This window comes from Cyphomyrmex costatus, unplaced genomic scaffold, assembly GCF_001594065.2.
Source record: "Cyphomyrmex costatus isolate MS0001 unplaced genomic scaffold, Ccosl1.0 scaffold20, whole genome shotgun sequence".
In the NCBI taxonomy this organism is placed as follows: domain Eukaryota; kingdom Metazoa; phylum Arthropoda; class Insecta; order Hymenoptera; family Formicidae; genus Cyphomyrmex; species Cyphomyrmex costatus.
The window spans coordinates 1,040,962-1,064,642 of record NW_017276039.1 but is presented as its reverse complement, the minus strand read 5'-3'; the positions used below and the strand labels follow the sequence as shown (position 1 = coordinate 1,064,642).

General features: G+C 30.3%; 2 protein-coding genes across 2 annotated transcripts in view; both read right to left on the bottom strand.

Annotated features, from left to right (window-relative positions):
• The window catches only part of LOC108773239 (xanthine dehydrogenase/oxidase), a gene marked incomplete at its 3' end in the record, with an annotated part of 15,307 nt that extends 8,535 nt beyond the window's left edge, over positions 1–6,772 (bottom strand). Inside the window, exons 1-11 of the mRNA XM_018538983.1 lie at positions 6,688–6,772; positions 6,136–6,248; positions 5,308–5,357; positions 4,800–4,983; positions 4,416–4,547; positions 3,899–4,055; positions 3,489–3,699; positions 2,402–2,928; positions 2,000–2,294; positions 892–1,407; positions 563–749 (exon numbers count right to left, since the gene is read on the bottom strand). Coding sequence (XP_018394485.1) covers positions 563–749; positions 892–1,407; positions 2,000–2,294; positions 2,402–2,928; positions 3,489–3,699; positions 3,899–4,055; positions 4,416–4,547; positions 4,800–4,983; positions 5,308–5,357; positions 6,136–6,152 — 2,276 coding nt within the window. The remainder of the gene's footprint in view (positions 1–562; positions 750–891; positions 1,408–1,999; positions 2,295–2,401; positions 2,929–3,488; positions 3,700–3,898; positions 4,056–4,415; positions 4,548–4,799; positions 4,984–5,307; positions 5,358–6,135; positions 6,249–6,687) is intronic.
• A 3,291-nt stretch (positions 6,773–10,063) lies between these two features.
• LOC108773238 (xanthine dehydrogenase/oxidase-like) lies at positions 10,064–21,495 on the bottom strand. The gene is made up of 16 exons (XM_018538982.1): positions 21,392–21,495; positions 21,017–21,148; positions 20,496–20,652; positions 20,093–20,303; positions 19,319–19,845; positions 18,919–19,213; positions 17,810–18,328; positions 17,471–17,654; positions 16,477–16,773; positions 15,495–15,936; positions 15,090–15,218; positions 13,060–13,190; positions 11,730–11,988; positions 11,514–11,610; positions 11,005–11,112; positions 10,064–10,134 (listed from the first exon to the last, which is right to left on the bottom strand). The coding sequence occupies exons 1-16, from the start codon at positions 21,493–21,495 to the stop codon at positions 10,064–10,066; spliced, it is 3,663 nt and encodes a 1,220-aa protein (XP_018394484.1).
• Positions 21,496–23,681: the final 2,186 nt, after the last annotated feature.

Genomic DNA, 23,681 nt, shown 5'->3' with positions numbered 1-23,681 from the left:
TTTTCGAGTAACTAAGTACTTTTACCTCCAACAGTATATATATAAATATGTTTTTATATTTAAAGTAAAATTATATATTTGTATAATATATATACATATATATATATATGACAATAACAATATATTTTATAATTTTACGTAAATGTTAAAATTCTTGTAATACATATAGTGTATCTTAATGGTAATATTATATTATCCGTATCATATATGAATTTTTACATTCGTAAAAATTATATTTTTAGCCTTACTTACATGATGTAAATAAAATACACCTTTAATAGTAAAGCTTAAGAATATCCTGCTATAGGTATATGCATATATACATATATAGAGTGTTTTAAAAGTAATGAAAAATTTTGTCGTATAGGTCTAGAATGGACTAAACTGAGAAGAAAAATCCTGTTCCAATTTTCGCAATAGTTGCGAACATATTTTTCATTTCATGTCAAACACCTTGTATAATTGTTATAATTTCTAATTCTATTATAGTATAAATTATATTACTCCAAATGTACTAATATAATTATATTTAACACAGAACAGGTTGACACTATAAATTAATCACCTACTACTCCGGACATTAAGACAATTAGCAATCGATACTTGAATGAGATCCATCCATTGTGACGATGGATAGACGTTCATATTACCCTCCACAGGAACGCATACGCAGGATTGAGTTTCTAGGGTATAGTGATATTGGCTACCACATTGGAAGACACCCTTTATTACGTATTTAATATCGGTTCCTGTAAAATAATAAAAAATGATATTTTATTTCAATGTACTATCTTTTTATCTTTAAGGTGACTGTTTGCTTTGGCGACATTATCTCTACTTTAATTTAAAAAAAATAACGATTTAATAAAATATTATTAATGTCATTTCTACCTTTCCTCTTTGCTGGAATATTGACGGTTTCCCTGATTCTAGTTTTATCATTCGCATTAATAGCATCCTCAATACTTATTACCGGATTTTTCTCATGTGTGTTATATATAATTTGTACCAAATCCGCAGCCTCATTCGCTAAATTATGCGTTTCCGCGACTATTACGCCGACCGGTTGACCGGCGTACAAAACATCCTTTTCAGCGAACAGCAATTCGTCCTCTGGCAAGGACGTCAACTTACTGGCGGCAGAAATGCACAAATTCCTTCCCGGTATATCATCGACGCTGAAGAACGCTATTACGCCCTTCATTTGAAGCACCTCGCTTGCATCTATACTCTTGATCATGCCTCTATAGATTTTGGCAACAACGAAAGCGCAAAATACTTCTCCATGATACGGACCCAGATCATTGCAATATCGGACTTCACCTGCTGCCTGTTCATAAGCTCCTAACTTTGGTATAGGCTCACTCACTGGCCACTCGTCGAAATTCCTATCGTACTTTTGCTTACCTAAAAAATTATGTTCATTTTGGATGCATAACTTTGGACAATCAAAAGAAATATATTACGAGCAGTTTTTATTGATTTATACATAAATCAATATAAGACAGCCTTAATTCAATACTTCTATATAATTTTAAAATCAACAATATCATTAAGAAAATTTAAAATAAAAATAGGAAAGGCTTGTTCTGTACTAATTATAAATTTAGTATATAATAAGTGCGACTACATGAGCTTCAGTCAGAGTTAAAGATATTGTATTGTAATATATGTACGTATGTATAAAAAGATTACTGTACGATTCGGAAACAACCGGAATGTACTTTCTAATGATGTTTACACTGCAAAGATTCTTATTCTGGATTTAAATTCTATTCTGCAAATAATTTATATACAACTTTCGTATTGAAAAGGTTTTAAATCTCTATTGAGAACGTTACGTTGTTCATAAATTCATTCCAATTGCTTGCGAAATTTATATCTTTTTAGTTACTGTCTTATAAATATATCATCATGTATATCAATGGCAAAGATTTATTTATATTTTTATAATAGAAATATAAAAAAAATATTATAGACACCATTTTATTATAAGTACCTGAAGAGAGACTTCGTTTTAATGAAGTGCCTCCACCACGATAAAAAGGTTTTATCTCCGGTTTGATGCTTAACATAAACTTGTAAAATAATCCTATGGCAAGAATTTTGCGAAATTCTGGTGAGTAATTCGGGAGCATATGATCAGGTTGTAGCTCCACAGATAACATTTGTAACAGTGACTTTAAGTCTTGCTGGTCAAACATTTTTTTATCCAACGATAGAACCTCCGTGCGATTTGCGTGATAAAAATCTTTATTAATGCCACCAAAGATAATGTCAGGTAATTCCAACACCTTATCGAAAAATGTTATAAATGTAAACAATTGATACTTGAAGATTTAGAATGTGAGTAACTAGTTAATGATAACGTAATATAAACAATTTAAAAAAATTTTGTTACTTTGCCGTCGGTATCGATTTTGAAGAGAAAGCCAGCGTTGACATGAGCGCGAGCATTTTGGGCTCTAGGCATGACCTTATAGAATCTATATATGTGCTGATCAGTAAGATTTGGTAATACAATGCTATAAATGAGTTTATGGTGCATGTCGAGCTTCAGAAATTTCCACAGATATAAACTTTGCTTCTGAGAGGGACTTTCCAGGATGTGTACCTGAGTACCGAGAGTCTGTAACATCAAAAACAAATCGGATGGGAACTCTCTGTGCTCGTGTTTTAACATTAAATTCCCCGCTATGGTGCCAATATTTCGTACGGGAACATTTGCGATCAATTTCATGTTCTTGTTCAATTGACGTAGATATTTAAATCCGCTTTCTTTTGAATATTTCTGGAATGCCTGCATTGCCATGGTAAGGGTTACATTTCCTCCTAGTACCAAAGTCGAATCAGTTTTTGTAATGTTACTCATGTCTGGAATATTGTTTATATCAATGTACATATTTTTCTTGCTCGAACGATAAATACCTGAAAATTAAATTTTCACATTGTTATATATCTATATCTAAACTATACGTGGTTCAAAATAAACGAAAGACGATGGTAGATCATTCAACCATACACGCAAGATAGAAATAGCGAATATGTCTTGTAATTTAAACAATTCATTCGCGTTACTTGATACACCAAATGGCCTTCAATGTGGCCATCAGTGGTATTTACAAATAAAAAATTATCAAAATATAAAATTAACCCTTTCAGTCACGAATTTTTCCGACGATCGGTTTTCTATGCAACTTGTCTATCTAAGGGTTTTTGGGGCCGCTGATTACGAATCCGGTGTCCGATTTACAAAATTCCGCTGAAATGCCGCTGGAGCGAGATTTGATCTCGCAGGCGATAAGATGAGTGGGATAGCGGAAGGCGGAGACGATTCGAAAATCGGTCGAAAGTTGCAAACACTTTATGTAAGTTCACTTTGTACTGGCACCTTTTTTAATAATATGTTAGTTACTTTTCATGTGGTAATATGTTATTATTAGATAGAAGATTTAAATTTTTGAGTTAATCTAATACAGAAAAATTACCATGTGCAGTATTTCCTCCATTTAATATATACGTTGCATGTGGATTGCTTTTTAATAACTCAAATAGAGCCTCGACTGTAGTAACTTTGTAAAAGCACGCGTCCTCTAATTTTATGCTCAAAATTTTGATTCCATCAGAATGCTGCTTATCGTAGTAAGTACGTGCACATGGCATTTTGTATTCCAGGCAAGCTTTAGCTTTGTGTAACTCCTGTAAAGTATATTTTATTATATTTACATTCACACACAGATAGGAACAATGCAATTAGTGTGTAGTAAAGTTAAATGGTCCTTGTTGTAATAACAAAGTCAAATATTTTTGTAAACATAAATAAAATAAAATTGAAAGAAACATAATTTATGATAAAGATTAAACTTCGAAATAAAAAGAAAAATTTTTTCACAATTACCTCAATGTCGTGAACGGCCTTCGATTCCATTGAAACAGCATCGATGGCAAATGTCTTAAAAGCCTTCAAAATTGCGCGATATCCAGTGCATCGACAAATGTTGCCACCAAATGAATTTTCAATCTGCTCCATAGACATAGCTTTTTCTAACCCGAGACTGCAATGTATAAAAAATAAATACATTAATGCAGAGTTGTTACAAACATACAGTGTTATCCTTAATTGAATATTATTTTTACTTGAACTAAGCGTAGCAATTCTCTACGAGTTTATTCGTTACATTAATTTGCAATTAGTGTGTTCATAATTGGACAATTGTTAGTTACAAGAATGCATTTATTAATATATTTTTATAAACATTAATTTTTCTTAAAGATATTTTATTATATGTGAATTTGTTCTACGCCTGACAATTCCGAAAGAATTTTATCATAAAGGGAGGAAAGTATAAAAATATATATTTAATAACACATTCTTTTAACAATACAACTTAATTAACTATTTTAATATTTTGTACCTATACAAATTCATCACCATGCCAGGTGAGCAATATCCACATTGCGAACCATTCCATTCAGCAAGCTCAGTTTGAATCTTATGATAACCGTCTGACTTGTTTCCTATACTTTCAATCGTATAAATATTCCATCTGTGACATAATATTGAATGAAAGAATAGTTAATATTAATATATTCTCGGTATACTCAGAAATTAAAAAATTAGCATAAAATATAAATTAAATATACATGAATGTAAAGAAAAAAATTTTAACGTTTAGATATGATGAATTTTTTGTACCGCAGATTATAGCTTCATATGTAACGTCATTACAAAAATTCATAACAATTTCTTAGAAATTAAGATAGATTGTTTATTTTCTCTTTAATAAGTACATACATACCCGTCACAAATCAGTACTGGTACAAGACATGAATTCACAGCTATACTTTTGTCCTTGAATATTACATTTACGATACAGGCACCGCAATCCCCTTCATAACACATCGCTTTAGTGCCTCGAAGTTCCGCATATTCGCGGATAAAGACGAGTAGAGACGTGTCAGCGGGTATACTGTTATTGAATACTGGAAACAGTTTTACAATTTTATAATAGCGACTCGTAAAATTTTTTCTTAACGTACATATTACTTTTTATTTCTAAAGCTTACAATTACAGTTAAAGCTTCATAATTATGTTTTATAATTTTTTGCTGCATGTTATTATATGATTAACTCTTGTATTGAATGTTATCTTACCATTAAACCATACGATAAAATTTCTGTGATTAAATTTAATACCATATTTAAAACTGATTTCTTTAACTTGCTTCTATGTTACTTTGACTTTAAATGATACAATATAAAATTTTCATTTCTTTAGTTACACACTGATTACAAACAATACGTACTTGAATATAGTGCTCCATTAATTAGAAAGTTTACACTATTGTCGCCAGATCTAAATATGTTAGATTAGGAATCATGTTAACATTATATTTAATAAAAAAAGGTATATAGATGAAACTTTTTTTTCTAGTTTTATGTTTGTATATATATAAATATATAAATAAATAAAGAACAACAAAATATTTAAAACCATGGAAATTGGACTACGATTCTAAGCTAGAATGTAAGATATGCTTTATAATATAAACAAATGTAAAATACAAAAGTTACAAACGTTTTTACCCTTATCGGGTCATCATCAGTTCATAACTGTAAGTTAAAAGTATAATACGATAAACGTTATATATAAATATTTATAACGTTATATAAGTTATTATAAGTATAATACATGATAAACAAAATGTAAAATACAAAATAATTAGTGAAAAGGCTCTACATGTATAAAACAATACAAAACTAAGAAGAGCAAAGAGCCAAATAAAATTTATTGGCTCTTTGCCCTTCTTAGTTTGGTATTGTAAAATACAAAAGTCACAAACGCAGAAACGTTTTTATTTAACTTTTGTACTTTGACTTTTGTAACTTTTGTATTTTACATTTTGTTTATATTAAAGGGCATCTTATATCCTAGCTTAGAATCGTAGCCTATTCAATTTCTATTATTATTAATTATTAAGTCTCATTATTATTTATAATTTTCAAAAATATTTTGTGTTGAAATGAGTGATTTAGAAACTCTAAAATATTATTAATGAAATTTCGTGTTAACTTTTTATCGCATCTATATTTTAATAGCTTTCGCATGTTACAGTTTTCTGTCATGGACTTACATTTTTGCTATTTCCATCTTTATTCGTTGATCGTATCAAATTATGAATAACTACCCTTCGTTTCAAGGTACTTATAAAAACGCTGTCTACACAGGACAGAAATAGAATAGGGTCTAAAATTCGGAAAATAGTGATTGTTAGATACTGTGTAATTTTTTTACTAATAACGAATACTTATCACACGGCAATGCAAGATACAAAAGTGAATTGTTGAGAAGAATTGTTGGTAATACTTCTAAAAGAACTACAAACTTTTAATGTTAATGTACTTACATTTATAAAAATATGAGCGTAATAAGTAATATATATATTATAATAAATATTGTAATATAAATTCGCATATTATTACAGAAAAATTTCAATGAAGAGTTGTTTTGCATAAAATCGATTGGTAAATAAGAAAGAACATTTTCAACATATACTGTGAATATATATGTATAATACTTTTTATACCAAATGTATCATGATATCCTGAATGAGTATAATGTTAGAAACGAATTCAAATCATAAATTTAATATAAAGTGTTCACGTAGAAATTTATTTTAACTAACCTTATCTTCTTGTAACAGACGTTTTCATGCGTATTTCAGTATTTCTCGTTACCATTTCATCGGACAGGTTAAAGCATCTTCAAGTTTACGCGTCTTCTTACTGACTGTCAGTAAATACTTTCTCTGGACATATCAAATAAATACGCTAGTTTGAACACCAGTCTTTGCAATAATGTACGATGCCGTCTGTTACCGTAATTATAAACAGTGTCAAATAGGACAGATGGATTTGTTGTGTCTTTAATTTATTTCGTATATAAACTCTCGGAGAGACACGAGCATTAGGAGTCAAGTGCGCTCTCTCTCTCTCTCTCTCTCTCTCTCTCTCTCTCTCTCTCTCTCTCTAATATACATACATCAAACAAAACTTCTTTGTTATAATAATTATGTTTTTATACTTGTTATGCCTTTGCATAATTATTATAATAAAGAAGTTTTGTTTGATATATGTCAACATTTTTGCGTAAAGTTATTATCTGCGCTTGACTCCTAGTGCCTCCTATTTTTAAATTATTAACGTTTTAATTTGATTGGGGTTTTTTGTGCGGCTGAGGATGACTTTGTAAAGTCGAAACGTTCTGTGTTAATTTTATCGATTGTAATAAATTTATTTAATAATAACAACAAATATAGCTCATTATTTGTTTGACCTGGGAGGTATATTTAACTTTTATAATTTTGATTTTATATGAGCTGAGAATATTTATTAATTTTTAAATTATTAATTTTTGTCGGTGAAAATCCATTTAAGGGCATTTAACTTCATTTGACTTCATTTGGTGTATTTCTGCCAAAGAACCCCGCACAAAACTTATGGAAAATGGTTTTCTGTCAAATTGGCAGAAATTTTACTATGTTATAGTTTTCGCCATGCTGATAAAAAGTTATCGTTGCACCAAGTCCCAAAAATCAATTTTTCCCAAGATATAAAGGGTCAAAGTAGTGAAATATGGTCATTCGCAGTAGTAAAACGTATGTTATAAGTATAAGTGATACATTGATATTTATTCACGAAATAAATAAAAATCGATTTTTACATGTATATATGTACAGGGTGTCCCAGACTAACCGGAAATTATTACATGAACAGGTAGAGCGGACAGAACTGAGTTGAAAATTGCAAAACGGTAGAGGACTTTTCGACTCAGTTCGGTCCGCTCTACCTGTTCATGTAATATGTTCCGGTTAGTCTGGAACACTACAGGGTATCATTAACCAATTAAATCACCTATCTAGAGCAGGTAGAGTTGATCGAATTAAGTCGAAAAGTCTTATACCATTTTGCGTTTACGCAATATTTAACGAGATATTAGACTTTAAATATAACCGAATAAACGTGTTCGTCCGGTCTACTACTACCGAATATCCGCAGAGCCGGCTTAAGGTATTTGTGGCCCAGGGGCTGATGTTAAAATGGGGTCCTCTTCATTCATAAGAATTGCTTTATAATAGTATAGATAATAAATACCTATTTTCAATAGAAATTATTTATTGAATAATAGATATTGAATAACAATAAATTAAATGCAAAATACATATTATATATATTTTAATAGACTAAAAAGACAAATTAAGAGTCAAACTTGTCAAATTTTGACTCTTAATTTATCTTTTTAGTCTATTATTTTATGTTTTATAATAAGAGTCCTTTACCTTATTTATTTATTATTATATATATTTTGCAATTCCTATTTAAAAAACGTGATTGTTCATATAACTTTTGTAGTTTGAGTCGTTTTAATTCTGCTTAAAAGTACAAGTAAGTTCTGGATGTTGAAAAATAAACGCATGAAGATAATTCACATTTTATTAAAGTTGTAGCACTTACAAAATTTTTTTTCTTGATTTAGTGCACGGAAATTCATTGATTAAATCATTAATTTAATTTAAATTTCTACATCTGGACAAGCTAATTTATATTCTAAAGTGGAGTGGGAAGTGGGAAACGCCTCGCGTCGCGCAAACCGCCGCAAGCCTCTACACTCGGACGACACGCGAAATGATTTTTATTTATTTCGTGAATAAATAACAATGTATCACTTATACTTATAACATACGTCTTACTACTGCAGATGGCCATATTTCACTACTTTGACCATTTATATCTTGGGAAATATTGACTTTTGGGACTTGGTGCAATGATAACTTTTTATCAGCATGGCGAAAACTATAACATATAGTAAAATTTCAGCCAATTTGACCGAAAACCATTTTCCATAAGTTTTGCACGGGGTCCATTCATAAAAATCGGGCTTTGGCCATTTTCGGAAATTTATCCCTGTTTCGATATTATGTTTTTTGTATTTATTCTCTTACATAATATTTGTGTAATCTTCTAACATATTCATCTTGTGATAAATTTATTCAAAATTTTGAGTAGATTGTTTTCGACATGCAGTTTATATTAAATTTGATACATTTTTTTCTAATTGTGTATAAGTTCCATTTCACGCAAGTATATAACATATATTCTCATAAAAGTTATAATAACTTTTAAGTACACAATTCGAGAAAAGAAATTATTTAAAATACTTATTAATCATGAACCAGAAAGAGCTCGACCAATGTAAGGATTGCTTCTTGCTTATAGTGTACCTTTACTTTTATCATGTCATTATATTATTTTATTACCCTAAATATCGATATTATGTAATAAAGTATTATATTACTGTTAATTAATTTTACGTACAAGAAACTTGGCAGCACTTAATTAATTAATACAACGTTTTCTCAAACGTGTTTTGCAATTTCAATGTTAAATATTTATAATCTTTAGAAGTACAAATACTATAATTAATTTAAAAAGAAAAAAATGAATGAACATGTTATTAATTATTACCTTAAAGCGATATGAAGCACGTAACATAATTTTTTTATAATATGAAATAAGACGTATCATAATACAAAATTGTTTAAGGATTGAAACTCATGACGCTCTCTGTTACAATTTGTCTATCAGGAGCTCCAAACTTATATGTATATAACGACATGAATTTTTAAAACTTTATGATGACTTATCTTATCTTTTAATGGAATGTGAGTTTCCTGACGATTTTCGAAAAACTAACTTAGCACTAAATGTCTAACTAGCTCGAACACGTTTTCACATGTTAGCATATTAGGATTAAAGGAATTTAATGAAGATAGTGTAAATGAGAAAATTTATATTAGCGATTTTAAAGACATTTATTTAAACGAATCATTATAATTCAACTGTTACTATAAAAGTCTTGTATATTAACAAAACATGAATACTTCAATTAAATTTAATTAACAAAATTTTTTAATTATTCTACACAGACAGCAATTAAAAGATTAGCCAAACACAAAGTTTATTTGAAACACCGGCTTCGTTGTGAGCAATTCCTACATTTCTTCACTCGTAAACCATCATGTCTAAACTAGTTAAAGTATTTAGAAGTATACGTTCGGTAGTACACGGTCCATCTGTAAATATAACGAATTACATTTTAAAGCATCTTAAATATTATTTTACTATTATTTTGGTATTTTATAAGAAACTACATATCTTATATATACAGGAAAATACATGAATTTTCGAATTTAATTATTTAAATAAAAGTAAGTTTTTCTACTTTCAGAAAATAGAAACGTAAATTCTAAAATCAGAATAAATTTTTAACCTATTACAAGTTATAGTTACTTTTATAAAAAGCATTGCAACTCTATCAATGTACATTACTGCAAAAAAACCTTTTTATAACTTGCGTGTCCACTCTTCGCGAACCACTTACGATCAATTAAAAAAGGAGATTTCCTTTTTTTTTCACTTAAAGTGCAACTCTGAAATACGTTCAGAACGTTACCTTCTGTGTCTCCGTATATTATTTTATTCATGTTGTTTACGCAGTTGAGCAAGAATAAGGTGATATATTGAATCATTTTTCCACAATTTGAAACTGGCAAATTAATATTAACCAGGAAGTAAAACGGCGGTTTGTGAAAATTGGTATCCCTTGGTACAAAGTGTAGAAAAACATTTTCAGGATGCAATAAATTAAAAAAATGGCGTTTTATACATAAAAGTAATCAAAGTTTAATAAGTTAAAATTAAATTTTTTTTAAATATTTAATTAATGTTTGTTTTTGTTTTTCCTAATTTGGGGAAAGTTTGTTTTGAATTGCTTCTTGTAAACAAGTTTAAAAAAGTTTTTTTTAAATACGAGCACCGAATTGAAGTGCAATGACAATGAAATGTTTAGTTGCCAAAAACGTAGAAATTAATCCGAATCACGAAGTTAGGCGATTTATGTTGAATTGTTAGAGGATACTAATGTATTTCTCTTTAAAACTTACCCAATTGATACCATTTGTAATTTTTTGCATCTATTCGAGCAAAATCCAATGCATTGCGGATCGCTATTGGAATTACGCAACTCATACAAAGCGGTGCTTCATTGATCGCTGCAAACACATTTTCGTATTTATTCAAGACATCATTGGTTAAATATCCCTAATTCTAATATTCTAAATAAAAGTCGAAAATAACAATTTCTTTTTATTTTAATTAATTTGTTTAATTGTTATTTTATTAAAACAAATTAAATAATTCATTGAAACGCATGCTTGTAAATCGATTAAATTTTTGTGAATTTAAAATTTTTTCTAAAAAAATTTTTACGAATTTTTTAATCATAGGTACAAATATAGGCAACATCCGAGATTTAATTTTACATTATACAAAAGTAAAAAATTACTTTTTTATTTTATATAATATCATATCATAAGAGTATTTTATTACTTTCGTACTTTAAAGATCAAAACCTCGGATCATTTAAATTTGAATAAAAATTTTCAATTCTTACATTTTGAACCATAGATAGCAATTGCGTCGGCTTTGTTATTGCGTAAGTATACACGGAAATCTTCAGGAATATCCCTCGCGCCTGGAGCATTATAATTCTATGAAAACATTCATGTTGTTTAGATAATTTAATTATATGTTTTTGACATAATCTCAGTGAATTGAAGTATTAGAGACCTGATATTTCGTGTATCGAAATTTAATAAACTTAACATACCCATGATTTGTTATTCATTAATATTCCTGTTTCAGGATCGTACATCAGATCTTCAGATGTCCAGAATCCTGTTCCCATCACGAAAGCTCCTTCCACCTGACCGACATCAATTAATGGATTCAAGCTTAGACCACTATCAATCATCAAATAAACCCTCCTAATAACATGCTGACCAGTCAGCACATCGATTTCTACTTCGGCAATGGTAACACCGTAAACAGGGTAAGATTTCTTATCTTCTGTTAGTCCAGTAACCAGCCTACAGAAACATATATATATATATATATATATATGTATAAAAACGGCATGTAATGTGTAATCTTTATTAATTTTGTTGTGCGCTCTCTCTTTCCCTCTCTCTCTCTCTCTCTCCACTATATAAATTCAAAGTTCAAATTTATGTATTGATTGAAATTTTTCCAAAAGCACATGGAAAAAACATATAATATAATTTTTCATTTGTACTATAAGAAACAAAATCTTGGATCATATTTAATTTTGAATAGAAGTGATCAGATCTTACATTTTGTAAAATCTTACGTTTAATATTAATTATAGGAAATGCCATCGGAATATTTAAACTACATTTTATAAAATACTACTACATACTAAACAAAAGGCGAAACAAATATGTTTCTTCCTAATCCCAGAAAGCACAAAACATCCATTGGACATCCGGACTTGGTTTCAATCTGGTCCAAACGCCCATGGATTTAGTACCAATGTTTTATAAACGTACGTTATTCAACGTACAACGTAAGTTTACATTTAAACAGTTCAAAAATGTTTATTACAAAAAATTTTCTAAGTTTGCTCTGCTTTCGCTGACTTGTCAACCAAAGATTTATTTAAGATCGCACTTTTACCTCCAGTAATTCAAAAGTTTACCAAATTAAAGCTTAGTTCATACAGCACGCAGTAAGCGGGAAGCGTCAAGCAACAATAGCTTGCTGCTTGCAGTAATAAGATTTAAAAATATTTCGCTACCAGTGTGCAAGTTTGACCCAGGAAATGGTCTAAATTTTGTTTAATTTATTAATTAAGTCCAGTTTAGACCGTTTCATCCTAAAATGGACTTTTTTAAGAAGTCCAAAATGGTAAATACTAAATGTTTTTATAATGTTTTTAGAATATCCATAGATCTAATCTGAATGGATTTAGTATGTCCAAAACGTCCAACATGTACATTTTTAATACATTTTTTAAACATTACTATGATATCTGGGATGGAAGTACAATATTTTCGGAAAGATGTTAAAGTGCATTGTGATATTTTGTGACACAAAATGATATATCACTATCATATATTATATGATTAAATGATATTTACATGTAACGTTCGCACAAATCAATGCCTTCTTGATACGCTTCAAAAATAAGTTCCTCCCACGTCATTTCTCCCATTTTTTTCTTTATTGGCTCCAGTTTCTTCAAAATTTGTGTGCAAGCTTGTTGCGTTGCCTGAAAAAAAATGTAATTACCGATGTCAAGTTATACGTTACAGGGTAAATGAGAAATACTGTACTGGAATATCTTGAAAACAAAGCACTTTTGGGAGAAATCTAAACAAAATTTGTAGAGTTTAAAAAGATTTATTTACTGATCACATTTGTTTGACCTTGAGTGGCGTCGTCAAAGTCAGGTAAAGGTCACATCAATTTTTTAAAAAATAGGATACCCTATTTTTATTCCATAATCTCATAGCTGATGTCAATAGTTTTCGGAAAAAGCTAGGCTAAAGTTTGTTTTCCTTAAGTATTTATAAAGTTTGAAATTTAAATTACCGCCGGCACTAGTTATGAGGTCGAATTGACGCAACGACGACTAAACCTCTTAAATGTTTCTCAAGACCATGACCTAGTTAATATTTGTCTAGATTGAGGACATTAGAGTTTTTATTCTTATTTTTACTTAAAGATTTTCAGTACAAAAATAAGAATAGTTTTTATTATGTAGTTTTAAAAAGCACTCCTAGTAACACACACACAAAGCATTGCAATATTGAGAAATAAATTAACAGCTAATAATGAACATTCAATAAGATTTGCACACCCAATACGGGTCCAATATTGTAAGGTAGACGCCTAGTCGTACTTAACCAATATTGATTCAACAATATTGGACCAATATCGGATACACAATTTTTACCCAATGTTTTAAATTCGCTGCACACTGTCCAATATTTCACCAATGTTGGGTGAAAATTTAATCTGTAATATTGGTCCAATATTGATTAAACAATATTTGTTCAACAATATTGGGGATTCAATTTTACCCATTGTTGTATATTGGCTGTACATTGTTTTTTAAATAATTTGTCAATATTCGGTAAAATTTAACCTCAAATATTGTGAGGTATACGCTTAATCATATTTAAGCAATATTAGTTTAACAATATTATTGAAACAATATTGTGGATTCAATTTTTGTTCAATGTTTTATATTGGCTGTACATTGTTTGTTCAATATTTTGCTAATGATGATGATGATTGACCCTTAGATTCTACATGTAAAGTATAGAACATCTACAGATCCTTTCACTTTCCGTTATCCGAGGTCTATACTCTTTTCTCGAATCTGCAGGTGATTGATCCACAGAATCTTATCATAGTCAAACATCAGAAACATATATCTATTGACCTACGTATATATAGGACCTACAATTTAACATCGAAATCAAACGGCGCTGATGATCATAGATCTTTTGATTATCAGGTGGAGCTATTTTCGACTTCTTCAAATGCAAAAAATTGCGTTTGGGCGCAGGTGGGATTGAACTCGAGTCTACAGATCGCGAATTAATCGCACCGAGCGGTGAACCTCTCGACGCCTTCCACTTTAGACGGGGAGCACGGACTCTTATAGAACGCATAACACATAAGTTATAAGAAATTTAAATAATCACAAATCTTAATTTCATAGAAAGAAAGGAAACGAAAGATTTTAAGTGGTACATATTCTCCATTAGCATTCATTATATAACCAATATTAGCATTACATTGGGAAATATTGGCCAACTTATGCCCAATTTAACCAACATTTAACCAATGAATAGCCAATTGTCTGTGCTACTAGAATCTTGACATCAGTGGTTATAATAGATTCTGAAATAAAATACAGGTTTCCCATTTTGATGTGACCTTGGTCTAGCCACAGCAGCATTACCCAAAATCAAACAAATGTCAGTAAGTAGATCTTTTAAACCCTGCAATCCTTGTCTAAATTATTTTTAAATACACCTTGTTTTCTATATATTTCCTGATCCAAGACCTTTCATCCTCGACGTGTATTTCACTTTATGTCTATAGGAATATAAAATTGTTTTTTTTTTACAGTGAAAGAGACGTATTGAATTCTTACGTATCCACAGTTTTCCGTGGTAATGCTGTGTCCTGTAGTTGACGCGTTGGGTGCCATTAAATTATTGCTTGGTTTAATGGTGATTTTGTTAATATCGATATTTAATGTACGAGCAGTTACTTGAGCTATCTGGTACACAAGAATTATTTGTCTTACATACTAAATTGAATTTTTCGTAAATTTAATAAGGTTATAGAATAATTAATTTGTATTAAAAATGAAAAATATTAAAAATATAGGAATCTAAAAAAACGTTTCCTATTAAAATTTTATGAAATTATAAATCTCATATTTTCAAAAGAATAGAATTATTAAAAGTAATTTTCATTAGTTTATTAATAATTAAATTTAAAGTATGAAAGTATGAAATCACTTGATTAGATATAATCCAATGCATCATCGTACCTTCGTATGTATACCTTGATCGATCTCAATACCGCTATGTGTCACACATACCGTACCATCGCGAGCGCATATCGACACCATTGAGTTGTATTGTCCTTCATCATATGTTATCAAGTATTTCATTGGTACCAAAGCCATTCCCTTTTTCTTCCAACGATTGAGTGAATTGAAGTTCTGAGTATCATCCCAGATCTTCAAATAATTGGATTTTGTCATCAAATTATCCATCATAGCTGTTAAAACAGGTTTATCCACATCATTCATGTTTGCCAATCTGACTTGTACAGAATTTGTTAGTGTGGTTACTGCAATATGCTCCATTATATTCTCGATTATAGCCACTCCTTCCGTAGATCCTGTCGCCCGATAAAACGTGTTTGACGGTAAATCAGTTCTCACGTCGAATCCAATGAACGTCCAAGTATCAGTTAAATAGCAGCTCCTAACGATAAAAGTTGATTTACTTAATTATTGAATATTATTTTATAATTGTTAATTAAAATAATTTGTTTTATTTGCATTAGCATTATAATATTTTCCCTTTTTGTGAAATATCATTCAAAATAGCAAGCGACCCTTTTAGATAAAGTCTATGATCCGTATTCAGAACGCGTTTTACTCATATAGACATATGAGTGAGACGCTATCGCCATGAGGTCATGTAGAAATTCAAATTTTATTTAATATATAAATGCTTCTTTTTCTGATTTTATCACCTTATTACACGAATTAAAAAAATTAATTTTATATAATTATTGATATAAAAAGAATCTTGGCGCTGCACAGCCAGGCTTGGCTTTCTGAAAAAAGTACCCTGGCGCCGCAAGGTCCCACCACTGTTACGCAGTATATATACATTTAACATGATATTGTTATAAAATAATATATTACATATATTTTTATTTCATTTAACATGATATTCTTATAAAATAATATATTACATATATTTTTTTATTTGCTCTGCATTATTGTGTTGTGATACCTTTGCATGTAAGAAGTTATCATAGCAGACTGTGATTCATTGAAACTAGACCCACAGTTACTATAATGTCTCGAGTTGAGATATTGTATGACTCCGTTGTTGTTCACCCCAATCTCATATTCTTGTCGCGCAGAACATCTTTTGCCTATCGATTGCATATTGCTCTCTATCGTCGTGACGAATCGCGCTGGACGATTCAGTTTATGACATACCAATGCGCAAGCACATGAAATTTGCGCGTTGCGTGATATTTTTGATCCATACGATCCACCAAGTCGATTAACATGCACATTGATGCTAAAAAAAATTACACATTCACGCAATTTATGCTAAGTTTATTTTTTGCATTTGCTAATATTATTTTAAAATGCTTATTAAATTGCTTACTTAATTTATTTCATTCTATAAAGAAAAAGGAAATGATTTAGTTTTCATTTTGTATATACAGGGTGGCTGATAATAACCGCATAATATTTTATGGGTGGGTAGAACAGACTATACTGAGTCGAAAAGTCCCGTATCATTTTGCAATTGCAGTAATAGTTAACGAGATATTAATTTATAAAGATATTTAAATTCGTTCGGCCTACTGTCAAATGCAAGCGCGCGGCTGGATAGGTCCGCCCATTGAGGCGCATCGTGCGATTTTGCTGTCGCTAAGCATGCGTTATTTATAACAAGCGACAGTGGTCGTCGCTAGACATGAGTCGCGAAGACTATGCCGCTTGTTATAAACAAGGGCAATTTGAATAATTTTATAATTATCTTATTATATAAATATTTTATTAATGTCTCGTTAACTATTGTTAAAATTGTAAAACGGTACAGGAGCTTACTACTCGGTTTTGTCCATTCTACTCCAATACGACAAAATTTTTCATTACTTGTCAAACAACTTGTATAATTGTTATTATTTCCAATTCTATTTCTTATTCCAAATAGACTAATATAATTATTTTTAACACAGAAGAGATTGACTCCATAAATTAATCACCTATTACTCCGGACATTAAGACAATTAGCGATCGATACTTGAATGAGATCCATCCATTGTGACGATGGATAGACGTTCATATTATCCTTCACAGGAACGCATACGCAGGATTGAGTTTCTAGGGTATAGTGATATTGGCTACCACATTGAAAGACACCCTTTATTACGTATTTAATATCGGTTCCTGTAAAATAAAAAATGATCTTTTATTTCAATGCACTGTTTCTTTATTTTAAGGTAACTGTTTGTTTTGGCGACATTATCTTTACTTTAATTTAAAAAAAGGAACGATTTAATAAAATATTATTAAATATGTCGTTTTTTGTATGTCATTTATACCTTTCCTCTTTGCTGGAATATTGACGCTTTCCCTGATTCTAGTTTTATCATTCGCATTAATAGCATCCTCAATAGTTATTATCGGCTTCGTTTTCGGAGATTCTGTATATTTAATTTGTACCAATTTTGCAGCTTCATTCGCTAAATTATGCATCTCCGCGACGATTACGCCGATCGGTTGGCCGGCGTATAAAACATCCTCTTCGGCGAACAGCAATTCATCCTCTGGCAAGGACGTCAACTCACTGGCGGCAGAAATGCACAAATTCTCTCCTGGTACATCCTCGGCGCTGAAGAACGCTATTACGCCCTTCATTTTAAGCACCTCCCTTGCATCTATACTCTTGATCTTCCCTTTACAGATTTTGGTAACAACGAAAGCGCAAAACACTTCTCCATGATATGGACCCAGATCATTGCAATATTGGACTTCACCTGCTGCCTGTTCATAAGATTCTAACTTTGGCATAGGCATACCCACTGGCCACTCGTCGGAATGCTTATCGTACTCTTGAAAACCTAAAAAATTATGTTCATTTTGGACGCATAACTTTGGACAATCAAAAGAAATATATTACGAGCAGTTTTTATTGATTTATACATAAATCAATATAAGACGGTCTTATTTCAATACTTGTATAATTTTAAAATCAACAATATCATTAACAAAGTGTTTAAATAAAAATAGTAAAGGCTTATTCTGTACTAATAATAAATTTAGTATATAATAAATGCGACTACATGAGCTTCCGTCAGAGTAAAAGATATTGAATTGTAACATACGTACGCGCGTATACATAAAAAGATTAGGATACGATTCGGAAACAATCGGAATGTACTTTCTAATGATGTTTACTGCAAACATACTTATTCTGGATTTGAATTCTCTTTTGCAGATAATTTATATACAACTTTCGTACCGAAAGGTTTTAAATCCCTAACGGAAACGTTATGTTGTTCATAAATGCATTCCAATTGCTTGCGAAATTTATATCTTCTTAGTTATCCCCTTATAAATATATAATTATGTATATTGGCAAAGATTTAAAAATATTTTTATAATAAAAATATCAAAAAAAATATTATAGACACCATTTTATTATAAATACCTGAAGAGAGACTTCGTTTTAATAACGTGCCTCCACTACGATAAAAAGGTTTCACCTCCGGTTTGATGCTTAACATAAACTTGTAAAATAATCCTATGGCAAGAGACTTGCGAAATTCCGGTGAGTAATTTGGGAGCGTATGATCAGGTTGTAGATCCTTAGATAACATTTGTAATAGTGACTTTAAATCTTGCTGGTCAAAGAGATTTTTTCCCATCGATAGAAACTCCGTGCCACTTGCGTGATAAAAATACTTATTGATGCCACCAAAGATAATGTCAGGTCTTTCCAAAACCTTATTGAAAAATTTTATAAATGTAAACAAATGATACTTGAAGAATTAAAATGTGAGTGATTAGTTAATGATAACGTAACATAAACAATTAAAAAGTTCTGTTACTTTGCCGTCGATATCGAGTTTGAAGAGAAAGCCAGCGTTGACATGAACGGGAGCATTCTGGGCTCTAGGCATGACCTTATAGAATCTATATACATGCTGATCAGTAAGTTTTGGTAATACAACGCTATAAATGATTTTATGGTGCATGTCGAGCTCCATAAATTCCCACAGATATAACTTTTGCTTCTGAGAGGGACTTTCCAGGATGTGTACCTCAGTACTGAGAGCCAGTAACATCAAAAACAAATCGGATGGAAACTCTCTGTGCTCGTGTTTTAACATTAAATTCCCCGCTATGGTGCCAATATTTCGTATGGGAACATTTGCGATCATTTTCATGTACTTTTCCAATTGATATAGATATTTAAATCCGCTTTCTTTTGAATATTTTTGGAATGTCTGCATTGCCATGGTAAAGGTTACATTTCCTCCTAGTATCAAAGTCGAATCAGTTTTTGTAATGTTACTCATGTCTGGAATGTTGTTTATATCAATGTACATATCTTTCTTGCTCGAACGATGAATACCTGCAAATTAAACTTCCGTAATGTTGTATATCTATATCAAGACTGACAGTAGCAGAGTTGAGGAGAGGTACATTTTTCGATACCTTTAAGATAAACAATTTGATAATGACGGTGCATTTCTTTTAATAACAAAACATTAAAGTTATATGAGAGTAGGAAAAGTCGATTTCTACAACTTTGGCACAGTCTTGTCTAGCATATATACTATATATATATGTGTTCATATAATCTAATATAGAAAAATTACCATGTGCAGTATTTCCTCCATTCAATATATACGTTGCCTGTGGATTGCTTTTGAATAACTCAAATAGAACTTCGACTGTGGTAACTTTGTAAAAGAATGCGTCCTCTAAATTTATGCTCAGCATTGTGAATCCATCAGAATGCTGCTTATTGTTGTAAGTACGTACACATGGCATTTTGTGTCTCCGGCAAGCTTTAGTCTTGTGTAACTCCTGTAAAGCAAACTTTATTATATTGACATTCGGATAGGAACAATGCAATTAGTAGTAAAGTTAAATGGTCCTTATGTTGTAATAATAAAGTCAAATATTTTTGTGAACAAATATAAAATAAAATTGAAAAAAAAAAATTTTAAATAAAGATTAAACTTGGATACAAAAAAAGGAAAATTTTTTCACAATTACCTCAATGTCGTGAACAGCCTTCGATTCCATTGAAACATTATCGATGGCAAATGTCTTAAAAGCCTCCAAAATTGCACGATATCCAGTGCATCGACAAATGTTGCCACCAAACGAATTTTCAATCTGCTTCATAGTCATACCTTTTTTTAACTCGAGACTGCAAAGTAGGAAAAACAAATACATTAAGGCAAAATTGTTACTTTACAAACATTTAGTGTTATCCATAATTAAATATTATTTTTACTTGAACTAAGCGTAGCAGTACTCTACAATTTTATTCGTTATATTAATTTGCAACTTTTTGTTTATAATTGGACAATTATTAGTTACAAGGAAGAATTTATTAATATATTTTTATAAATATTAATTTTTCTTAAAAATATTTTATTATACGTGAGTTTGTTCTACGCCCGACAATTCCGAAAGAATTTTATCATAACAGGAGAAAAACATAAAAATATATATAAAATATAACATTCTTTTAATATTACAAATAAATTGACCATTTTAATATTTCGTACCTATACAAATTCATCACCATGCCAGGTGAGCAATATCCACATTGCGAACCATTTTTTCCAGCGAGTGCGGCTTGAATTGAGTGATAACCGTCTAACCTGTTTCCTAAATCTTCAATCGTATAAATATCCCATCTGTGACATAATATTGAATAAAATAATAGTTAATATTAATATATTCTCGGTATACTCAGAAATTAAGAAATTAGCATAAAATATAAAATAAATATATATGAATGTGTAAGAAAAAAAATTTTAACGTTTCGATGATGATTTTTTTGTACCACAGACTATAGCTTCGTCATTACATAAATTCATAACACTTACTTAGAAATTAAGATGGATTGTTTATTTTCTCCTTAATAAGTACATACATACCCATCACAGATCAGTACTGGTACAAGACATGAATTCACAGCTATCCTTTTGTTCTTGAATTTTACATTTACGATACAGACACCGCAATCCCCTTCATAACACATCGCTTTAGTGCCTCGAAGTTCCGCATATTCGCGAATAAAGACGAGTAGAGACGTGTCAGCGGGTATACTGTTATTGAATACTGCAAGCGGTTTTACAATTTTATAATAGCAACTCGTAAAATTTTTTCTTAACACACATATTATTTTTTATTTCTAAAGCTTACAATTACGATTAAAGTTTCATAATTATGTTTTATAATTTTGCTGTATGTTATTTATATGATTAACTCCTGTATTGAATGTTATCTTACTATTAAAACCATCCCAGACAGCACAGTAATGTTTAAAAAATGTATTTAAGACGTACATATTGGTCGTTTGGACATAGTAAAAACATCCAGATTAAATATCCATGGATATTTTAAAAACGTTTTAAAAATATCCAGTGATACCATTTTGGACTTCTTAAAAACGTCCATTTTAGGATGCAATGGACTAAAACTGGACTAAATTAATATATTAAACAAATTTTTGACCACAATCCAGACAAATTTGCATACTGAAAGCAAAGTGATTCCTAACTATTATCATTGCGAGCAGCAAGCTACTGTTGCTTATCGCTTGTTGCATATCTGTATTAAGCTTTAATTTAATAAACTTTCGCGTTACCGGAGATATCAAAAGTAAAACTCCTCGTGCGATCATAAAAAAATTTTCACTTCGGAAGTCAATGAAGGCAATACGTCACTAGCAGACTTAGAAAATTTTTTGCATGAGATAAACATTTTTTAAATGTTCAAATGTAAACATACTTTATACGTTGAATAACGTACGTTTTTAAAACATTCGTACTAAGTCCATGGACGTATGGACCAGGTTGAAACAAAGTCTGGATGTCCAATAGATGTTGTGAGCTGTCTGGGATACGATAATTTCTGTGATTAAAGTTACCATATTTAAAACTTCTTTAATATGCTTCTATGTTACTTTGATTTTAAATGATACAGTAAAAAATGTTTCATTTCCTTAATTACACATTGAGTACAAACAATACGTACTTGAATATGGTGCTCCATTAATTAGAAAGTTTACACTATTGTCGCCAGATCTAAATATGTTAGATTAGGAATCATGTTAACATTATATTTAATAAAAAAGGTATATGTGTAAAATTTTGTTTTTTTTTGTCTAGTTTTATGTTTGGCTATAAATATATAAATAAATAAAGAACAATAAAATAACTTTTGTATTTTCATTTTGTTTATATTAAATAGTATCTCACATCCTAACTTAGGGGCCTATTCTATAACTTTTAATGACTGCAATGATATCGTTACGTTATCATTGGCAGATTTTGTATACCAAAAGTAACAGCGCAACGATAATTTAACGATATCGTTACAGTTACAGAATAGGTCCCTTAGACTCGTAGCCTATTCAATTTCTGTTATTTTATAATTATTGAACCTCATTATTATTTCTAATTTTAGTAAGATATTTTGTGTTAAAATAAGTGATTTTGTAACTCTAAAATATTATTAATGAAATTTCATGTTCACTCTTTATCGCATTTACATTTTAAAAGTTTTCGCATGTTACAGATTTTTGTCAAGGACTTACATTTTTGCCATTTCCATTTTTATTCGTTGATCGTATCAAATTATGACTAATACCCTTCGTTTCACGGTACTTATAAAAACACTGTCTACAGAACACAAATAGAATAGGGTCTAAAATTCGGAAAATAGTGATTGTTAGATACTGTGTAATTTTTTTACTAATAACAAATACTAACTTATCACACGGCAATGCAAGACATAAAAGTAAATTGTTGAGAACTGTTGGTAATATTTTAAAAAAAACTACAAACTTTTTTAATATTAATGTACTCACATTTATAAAAATAGGAGCGTAATAAGTGTTATATATATTATATAAATATTGTAATATAAATTTGTATATTGTTACAAAAAAAATTTCAATGAAGAGTTGTTTTGCATAAAATCGATTGGTAAATAAGAAAGAACATTATCAACTTATATTCTTTAGATATATATACTATATTTTTTATACCAAATGTATCATAATGTCCTGAATGAGAGAGAGAGAGAGAGAGAGGGAGAGAGGGAGAGAGAGGGAGGGAGGGAGAGGGAGGGAGAGGGGGAGAAAGAGGGGGGGAGAGAGAGGGAGGGAGGGAGGGAGAGGGAGAGAGGGAGAGAGAGTATAATATTACAAATAAATTAAAA